Below are 9,652 nucleotides of genomic sequence, written 5' to 3' on the forward strand. Positions count from 1 at the left end.
ATATTGATCTTATTTAAAAATAAGGAGTGACATTTTTATGTTTAAACATAAGATGAGAAAAACATCAAACCTACAGACAATGCCAGGAATGTTTAAAATCTTTACACCAGATATTATTTATAACAGACTATAAGTTTAATACTTTAAAAAAGTAAACAAAATCTCTGGACGTGCAGGAAAATGAAACTATGCCAAAGCATTTTTTGAGGGCAAAAATATACCAAATAGCTAAATAGCAGGAATTACAAACACCTTTTTAAACTGCTGTCTTCTTTGTTCCTTTATCATTTTAATTTAAAAAGTCAATGCAAACTCAGGTTCATGTCAATCATCTTATGTAAAAACTGAGAGGAGGTTTTAATTTGTTTAATAAAGTACCATGTGCGTATTATATTTAATGTAATACACATACTTTAAAATAGACCTCAAGAAAACTTTATCCCCACCAGAAAAATAGAGTATTTACATAAAAATATGATTGTGGTGGTGATAGCAGAAAAATATGATTCAGCTGCAGACAGCTGTTTGTGAAAGTTATCTAGAAGACCTCTATCAAACCTACTCCCCAAACCACTTCTGTGTATGTCAGTGCTAGGGAAGGGGCAAGGTAAGAAACACAAAACTTCACAAAACATCATCCAGTCCAAAACAGATCTAGAAAAAGCACAAGAGAGATAGTGGAACCATCTGTAATGTATTTGTGAGAGATACACATTTGCCAGTGAAAATTACCCAATTCTCAAGGCAGTTACACAGGATGAGTTTTCAAATTATTGGATTCTCATAATCTCCACTTAATGATTTGTCAATTACTAGTTTTTCTTCTCAATTTTAAAATTTTTACTAAACAATAAAGACAAGTGAACCCACTTATGAAACATGCATTAAATTTCTGAGTTTGTTTACATCTACAATTAATTTCAACTTTTTGAAAAAATAATAGGATTTGCCTTAAGAGAGCTGTTAATAGTTTGGCTCCCTTGATAGAACTGTGAAGACAGTTTCATTTACTAACTTCAATTTCATGATGAAGGCAGAATATATTCAACTTTGGTATTAAAGCTGAAATGGAAGATACTACTCATGGATTTGTAAAGTTTACTTCCTTCTATTGATATTAGCCAGCATCATAAAGCCATACCAAAAGCTAATTCTCCCAAGAAAGAGAATCTTTAGTTTTCAATGGCCAGTGTGGAAAATATAATAACACACATAACTTTTATCCTCTGCCCAGATACAGGACAGCTTTGCACTATTTCACAGGCAAGCCACTGGCAAACTTGAGGCTATATTTAAAGCAGAGAGAACAAATAAGAATAACCATGTGATCTATCCAACCACCTGTAACAACTGGGCCCTGACTATGCATAGCATCTACTACATGCTGCTAAATGTCTCACCTTTCCTAAAGGACTCTCATTCTAGTCCTGATGATTTTGGTGTACCAGGATGTTTTTCATCTAAACCCTCTATGTGGAGAAGGCCTTTCAATTTTACCTTCAATAAGATGCATGAAGCCCTTCAGAGTAACAGATGTTTCTGAATTAGGGAAAAATCCACTTGCTATCAACAGGTTGCAGCAAATTTCTTGGCCTTTCTTTAGATTCCCTAGAAACACAGGATGTGAGGGAACACAGTAGCAGAAGGGAATCACAGGTGGGAAGGAAAAATGTCTCCAGAGAAGATGAGAAAATTCATGCTCTAGACCGCATTCATCTGTAAGAGAGAAAATGTAATGACATTACTACACTGGTCCTGTAAAACGCAGACTCATAGCTAACATTCCTTGTGTGTCCTACAGTAGAAAGACATCCCCCAGCAAAAAACCACCATGGGATTAGAGGGCCTGCAGCATGTGCTATCCGTTTTCCTAGCCTAATCGAGACCTTTTATACCACCTAAGCTGATGGATTACTACTCTGCAGCCTACCGGCTTAATTCTGTCAATTCATCCAGGCTGAATAAAGCTTTCTGCTGTTGGGCAAGTCTGGGGACTGAGCAATGTGGCAAATCTGCTCATGCAAAACAAGGGTGAAGCAGTGCTGAGCTGCACGCCAGAGGGAGAGACGAACCTGGGGAAAATGATGTATTTTCCTTAAAGCCACTCGGTAGGAATAACAGATGAAGGAGTTTCAGGTACTGGCTAGACAAGCAGAAGGCTTAGGAACTCCTCCCCTAGCCGTGCCTCTGGCCCAGCTGCCTCCAATAGGGCCGTTCCTAGACCCAGAACTGCTCATCCACAGGACACAGCCTGAAACAAACATCCCCCCTCACGTCTATGCTGGGCCCTCCCCTTACTCCAGGTGCTCTCAACCGGGGTGATTCTGTCCTCCGGCAACACCTGGAGACATTCTGCATTGGCATGACTGGGTGTGGGGGTGTGGGCTACTGACATCTAGTGAAGAGAGGCCACGAATGCTGCTATCCATTCTGCAATGCACAGGACAGCCCCACCCAGGGAATCATTCACCCTCCCCCCCACCAAAACACCAACAGCAACACAGCTCTAGACTACATGCCCCTTGAAAACAGTCCTTTTTTTTTTTTTTAATCCCAAGTAGTCAATAGTGGGTGGTACATTGTGGGTTCCTAGGAAAATATTTTGGATTGAAAAGCACAATGAAGTTTTTGCCCCTATGTTTCAATCTGGCTGAGAGTAAAAATATGTAAAGACGGTGGTCTTTGGAGAGACAGAGAGAAAGCAAGTGGGCATGGATCCAAATCCTGTTACTGTGTCTTACTAGCTGTGTGATCAAGCCATGTTCCTTCACCTCCAAATCCCAAGCTCCTCATCTATTTGAAGAAGAGTCCCTAACAGACTTGTTGTTGAAAGGGTTAAATTATACAGCATATATAGAATACTTAGTATGTGCTATGTGCTTAGTCATGTCTGACTCTGTAATCCCATGAGCTGTAGCCCACCATGGGGATTCTCCAGGCAAGAATACTGGAGTGAGTTGCCATGTCCTCCTCCAGGGGATCTTCCCAACCCAGGGATCGAAGCCAGGTCTCCCGCTTTGTGGGCAGATTCTTTACCAGCTGAGCTACCAGGGAAGCCCAAGAATACTGGAATGGGTAGTCTATTCCTTCTCCAGGGGATCTTCCCAACCCAGGTGTCAAACCAGTATCTGTTGCATTGCAGGTGGATTCTTTACCATCTGAGCCACCAGGGAAGCCCAGAAGAATGCTTAGTATAGTCAATGGAAAATAGCAGACAATTAATAAATGTTCCTACTAATATCAGCATTGCCCAAAGGCCTCCAGGAGAGGAGCCTGGTTCTCATGAAGTCCTGGAGGGAAAAATTTACTGTACAGGAAAGCCAGACTAAACAAATACTGCAGTCAGGCTACAGAGAACACTGGTGCTCTGTCTCAGGAGGCTGCAGTCCTCCGGCTCTGGAGCAGCACCAGGCGTCAGCTCCAGTGCCTGCTGCTCCAGAGAGACAACCCCCAGACACACCCGAACACCAGCCAGCTCCATGAAAGGTCTATTTCAGAGCATACGCCCTAACTCCAAGACTGGACACTAGAAGGAAATCAGGCCATGGCGGAGGACAATTTGGGACAGACAAGGTGGAGTCCAGCCAATTCGGAGACAGAATCTAACTTTTATTTTGTCTCACCAGTGCTGTGCCCATATTAGAGCCTGTTTTAGCTCTTAAATCTTCCATGGGTTTAATCCGGAGATTTGTATGTGTGCGTATGTGCAAAAATAGATTTTATTCTACAAATGAAATGAACAAAATCACCTGGAATAGAATGGATGGCTCCTGGGCAGGGGGAGAGGGGATTCAGAGCCATAAAACCATTTCCTAGTATTTATTTAAAGTAAATAGCTCCCACTGTTATTATTCCCAGAGCACAGAGAAGCAGAGAAAGCAGTCATGCTGCATGCACAGATGGAGGGGACTAATCCATCTTATTTTCTCAAGGTCACAGGGGATAATGGTGTGACAGAGGTGGAGTGCAGATTTCCAAATAACAAACACAAGCCTCTCCCCCAAAGGTTACGCTGCCTTCATCTTAATAAACCAGAATAGCACACACTCAGTGTCAAGTGCAAACAGCTTCCCTGGGGTCCAGGTTTTAAATGAATCAGAGATGAGCTTTCTAGGTGAGGGGGTCTCAGGAGAGTAGACAAGAACATGCAGTCCAGAGTCACCCCAGGGGGATTCAAATATTCATTCCCTCATTTACTGACTACCTGATCTTAGGCAAATTTGTTAATTTTGGAGAAACTTTTTGTTTACATCTGTAAAGTAGGAAAAATAATAATATCTAACTCAGAAGATCGGTGTGAGGACTAAGTTACTACCAGTAGCATGCCCGGTACACAGAAAGAGCTTAACAAGTGTCACCTATTAATAGTGATGAAGACCATGATGATGCAACCTGCTCGGGAACAACAAACAAACACACGGTTGCTGGGTTCTGTCCATTGGTCTTACAATTTCTGAACAGGGCTTTACAGTTATTCCAGTTTTGTGCTGGGCTCACAGAGCACTTCAGAGCAGAGTGGGGAGCTACATTCCAACAGACAATGCAACCTTATACATGTAAAAGTTTCGTTTTTCATTTGCTAATAGAACTATTTTGCTATTACACTACCTAAGCATTTTTCCAAGTAATTTTTTTTTCAGCCTCAACAATCAGGAGGGTGTAAGAAAGCACAGTCTCTAAAGATTTTAGCCCATACTTCTGCAAGTGAGGGAAAAAGATAAGGTTACATGCCAGAAACTTGAGTCTAAACAGATACTACTGATGACACACAAATGCCTTCCCTGAACTCAAGGATTTGTGACCCTGAACGTCGGAAGATGGCACCCTCTCAACCGGCATCTGCTCCCTCCTCCGCTTAACGCAGTCTGTGCCAGGACCACCCTCCCCCTCACCACCCCTCAACCCCCGATCCCTGGCCTGGGGCACACAGCGATAAAGACAGACTGGGGATGACTCAGAGAGATTTTTTTTTTTAATTAAGAAAATTTTAAAAAATGAACTGGAATAGCTTCATGTGGAAAAGAGCTTAAAATTAAACAGCATCAGGAAACATCCAGCCAATAAAAAAATAAAATTTTTAAGAGATAAGATTTCAGATTTCAAGCAGACAATACTCGCTGACACTCTGAAAAACATTCTCCCAAAGAAAGAATCACTCTTTTGGTGGACAGCCCGGTTCTTATCCTTATACTGACAATCATGACAGTATTTCATTTATAGTATTCATGACTGTATTTCATTCCTTGAACTTTTGACTCTTGACAAGCCCTTCCCAGCTCCAGGTGTGAGCGGCACAAGTTAGCTCTCAAACATAAAGCAGGTGAAAGTGTTTCGTTGTGGCTCGCCAAATCTCTACAAAGATTGCAACTACCAAGCGTTAGTCTCCCTTCCTAAAAATAACACCTCTTCACTCAGACACAGGGCTGAAACAACAGGCCAAAGGAAAACATTTTCTTATCAGGAAAATCTTAGTTCCTTTATATATGAGATTTCTACATGGTTAACTTTAAAAGGCAGAGGGTGAATTTTTAAATGTTTGAAATATTATTTTGGGGAAGGTGCTGAATTCCAGAAATAAAGATCTTGGTGACAATGTAGGTTGTTTAAACACAGCAGGCTCCAAGTTGTCACAGCTTATCTAGAAAACATCCTTCTGGGCCCCTTCCGAGAGCTCACAGACAGGCCCAGGGTTGGCCAAGCGCCTTCCTGGCCTCGGAGAGCCAACACTGAGATCGTCCCTGCGTGCTGGTACTCACCATATCGAATTCTACAGAGCCCACCATCCGAGACACCTCGTCAAACTCCTCAGGAGACATGGGAAGAAGGTTGTCTGTGGTCTGAAGTCGAGAAGGGTGACTAAAATGGGGGAGAAAGAAACAAAAAATGTTGACATCTAAATTGTGGAAGCAGTACCACCAGCTTGGCCATTTCATCTCTGGCCTGTGTCATCACTTCAGTTTTTTATTTCAAGAGAAGTATGTGCACTTGTAAGATACATTTGAAAAAGCAAGGATCTCAAGAGGTTCATGTCCCCAGCCCGGCCCCTCATGAAGCACGTTGGACTCTGGATATGTGAGCGAGAAATAGCCAGTCTGGGTCCTGTACCGCTTCTGCCTGGGTAAACCTGGGTGCGAGCGTGTGCAGCGTGTCGCCTACCCTGGCCCAAGAAGCGCCAGAGGAAATGTCTGGGGAGTCCCTCATCCCTACCTTGAGGTTTGTATGCAGATAAAGCTGCTCCAGAGGGTTTTTACATGAAGGCTACATCCATTCACCCCAAGACAGTGCTGCAGGCCAAATAACTGACAATGACTTTTCCAAAATTTTTTCTACCTTTTACAAAATGAAACAACAAAATAAAAGCAAGCGGACAAAAAAAAAAAGGTATCTCAATCATTACTTTGGCCTTTTCTACATTAAAAAGAACTGCTTTCCCACTCTCATCAATTTTTGTTCATTTTATTTACACTCTTTCAAAATATCAGTTTGGGGAGAACTTATATACCTTAAATACAACCTTGTTTTGGGTTTGTTTGTTTTTGTTTTTGTTTTTAATAAAGGCAGTGAAACGCTGACAGGGAGTGACACAAAATCTCTAATTAGGATCTCTCCAACAAGTCCAACTGTGGTGATGACAGCAACAATTACAATGGAAAAGCAAAGAACAAGCATCTTCAACAGGCCCCAGCCAGGACAGGGGGCTTGTTTGAGGATGTTAAACATGCCACTCTTCTGTGTTCACTTACACTTCAGACACAGAAATCAATTCAGTCTTGATGTATCCTGTTCCTTTAGGGCCATCAAGTTCCATAGGCTCTGGGGCTAGAAGCAAACACATCGTGGACACTTTCCGTTAGCAGATATCACACAAGAACAATCAACTGCAACGTCCCTGCTGGCTCAGTGGTAAAGACCCCTGAGGATCCCACATGGTGAGGAGCAACTAAGCCCATGCGCCACAACTAATAAGCCTGTGCTCTAGAGCCTGGGAGCCGCAACTACTGAGCCCACGCGCCCTAGAGCCCATGCTATGCAAAAAGAGAAGCCACCACAATGAGAAGACCATGCGTTGCAACTGGAGAAAAGCCTGAGCAGCAGCAAAGACCCAGCACAGCCAAAAATAAATAAAAAAAAAAGAACAATCAACTTTTTCTTTGATCAAGACTGGATTTGTTTTCCTTGACAGTCAGCTAAGATTCCCTGCCTGCGTCACCTGAAATTGTGGTATGGATGCAGAAACAACGAGAAGAAAAGGGGAGGTACGTTCTTCTGCGCTGAACATAGACAAGATGGGAGAGACTTTTCTTTCCAAGGCCCGAAGTCCTACAGAAGTTGCATCTGGTTTATGGTCCTGGCCTGGCTGGTGTCATAGACACATCAGTCAAGGTGAGCTGCGGGCATCTTCTCCCCAAGTAATTGTGTTAATACTCAAATAACTGATCCTGAAAAACCATTAACTCTGTTGGCATGTTCTAAAGCAGGTGAGTCTAATTTCCCCTTTCTCAAATACAGTCGAGGGAAGACTGAGCAGTGGAAGACCTGTGTGCTAAGCCTAGACCTGCTCTCAGTGAGGAGGAGACCTAGTAACTTACTGGGTCACTGTGCAGGGACCACTTCTCTTCACCCAGGCCTCCGCTTGCTCAATTTCAGGTATGGGTTGACATAAATCAAGTGACCATCAAAGGTCCTTTTATCCCTTCCACTCAGAAAAAGTAAAAAATGTAACAAACACAGAAGACCAGAAATGGACTTTTCCAACACCCCTAAAATGAAAAATCATTTGCTCCTTTCTAACTCTCTGTATCAGGCCAAACAATGTAGCACGTGTCAACTGTACTATGTTTTGAAGGCCTACTTTTACCAATTCAAAAGGAGGGGGTGCCCTGCACTTACAAGAAGGCAAGGGCAGTGTGGAGGAGTAGGATTAAAGCCTGTCTGCAAACCTCTGGACAAGATGAAGGGAGAACATGACCATGGCGAAAACTAGGCTGTGCTATGACTCAGCAGGCAACTCCTGTGCACTCTCCTCACTTACCTTCCTTTGGCCTGGAGTAGTATTTTCCAAAGGCATGGTCTTTATCAATATTTGGATACAGAAACTTCAGGGGATTCTCTGGAATATTTTCAGCAGCCATGACTTTATAATTACGAATAATGTCAGGAAAAGTAACCGCAGAAAGTTCTTTCTTTGTGTAGGGTTCAACCGCGTGGAAGTAAGGTTCTAAAAGGAAGAAAAGTCAAGTGAGTCCCATGGAATAGCCCAGAACAACAGAGGAAAGAAACAAAACACTGCAGAGTTTATGGATTTAACAGAACCTGGTAAGAACTAAACATAATCTAGGAGTTTCATCACAGCGTGTGTAACTGATTCATTTCTAAATAAATTAACCTTTCATTAAGACAGGAAAAACAAAGGCCATCATCACTCTCAATAACATTGCATTTGTCATTATTTGCTTAGATTTGTAAATCTAGTCAAAAAAATTTTACTAGACACCCATAAAATAACTAATTACTACTTGGGTCTTCTTGGCTCAAGCCACAGATTAGGTTAACAGAAAAGCTCACTTTCTTTTCATATTGAAAAATGAAAATAAACAATGACAATACAAGGAAAACTTTTTAAACAAAACAAAAATGGACCCTATTTGCTATCTTTTTCTATAATTCTGAATGCAAAATCACCCAAACTTTAATTTGCTCCTAGTCTTAGTTCCAGACTTCACTGAATTCCTGCTTCCTAACTGTTTCAGGATCTCACTTTGGGGCTCATATTCCAGAGGTCAGGTGCTCTAGGGACTCTGCTCCTGAACTTCGGACCAAAGCTGGTGCTGCCCGGCTAAGACTGCCCAGTTGTCAGCGGTGTGCATCTCTGCCTGCTTTGCTAGCTCCATCTCTCCGCAAAGCTCCAGAAAGAACCACCAGGGGAGAAGCAGAAAAGGCAGGCTCTGCCCCTACTGTCCCCCCTCCCTGGGCTCTACTCCAGGCTCTCTTGTTTTTCACCAGAAAAAAAAATACATAGAACTAGAAAAGCATCCCATCTTATCGCATCTTCTAACTGAAAGCAGAAGTCACTGGAATAGTTCAGTTTTCCCTCCAATCCTTCAAACAGAGCAAACTAGAAGTAACAGGAAAAAGTCACCAGTTTGTCTTTAACCTTTTTCCATCTCCACCAAAACATGTTTCTTATTCCCCAGAAACCTGTTTTGTATACTTAGGTTTTCGAAACTGTTTTGCCATGGGTGAACTGCATCAGATAGAAACCCAAGATAGACCCCATATAAACGTGCGCATGCTCTGTCTGAAGGCAGGGTGGAGAACCAGTCCCAGGACCCCCTCAAACAACCAGCCCTCATCCTAGCACATCCACACGGGATTCCCCTCAGTGGGTCTGGAAGCTTATGCCTGCACACGATGGGTTTCCTCCCAACAACTAGCTGCCAGTCATAGGGACTCACATTCTTCACCTACAGGTATCAAACCTGAACAAGAGGAAAGAATGTGACCTTGTCTTTTAAACAACCATTATGTGCACAACAGGTTCCATGCAAAGAGTCCCACAAACTCTTGGGTATGCAATAAATTCCTATTAGGGAAGCTCAACTGGGGTGGGCTACAGGAGCTGCAATTTTATGTCACAGGCTCATTATTTGTA

At 42.6% G+C, this 9,652-nt stretch overlaps 1 protein-coding gene across 4 annotated transcripts in view; it reads right to left on the reverse strand.

The window, feature by feature from the left end:
• Positions 1-366: 366 nt before the first annotated feature.
• STAT1 (signal transducer and activator of transcription 1, 91kDa) overlaps positions 367-9,652 on the reverse strand; it is a 43,892-nt gene continuing 34,606 nt past the window's right edge. For 3 of the 4 annotated variants that reach the window (XM_010860842.1, XM_010860840.1, XM_010860843.1), the window contains 4 exons: positions 8,033-8,218; positions 6,744-6,819; positions 5,757-5,856; positions 367-1,716 (listed from right to left, as the gene is read on the reverse strand). In XM_010860842.1, coding sequence (XP_010859144.1) covers positions 1,702-1,716; positions 5,757-5,856; positions 6,744-6,819; positions 8,033-8,218 — 377 coding nt within the window. In that variant the 3' untranslated portion in view covers positions 367-1,701. The remainder of the gene's footprint in view (positions 1,717-5,756; positions 5,857-6,743; positions 6,820-8,032; positions 8,219-9,652) is intronic. The other variant, XM_010860839.1, reaches the window with a different exon arrangement.

The sequence above is a fragment of the Bison bison genome, unplaced genomic scaffold, assembly GCF_000754665.1.
Source record: "Bison bison bison isolate TAMUID 2011002044 unplaced genomic scaffold, Bison_UMD1.0 scf7180017864471, whole genome shotgun sequence".
NCBI lineage: Eukaryota > Metazoa > Chordata > Mammalia > Artiodactyla > Bovidae > Bison > Bison bison.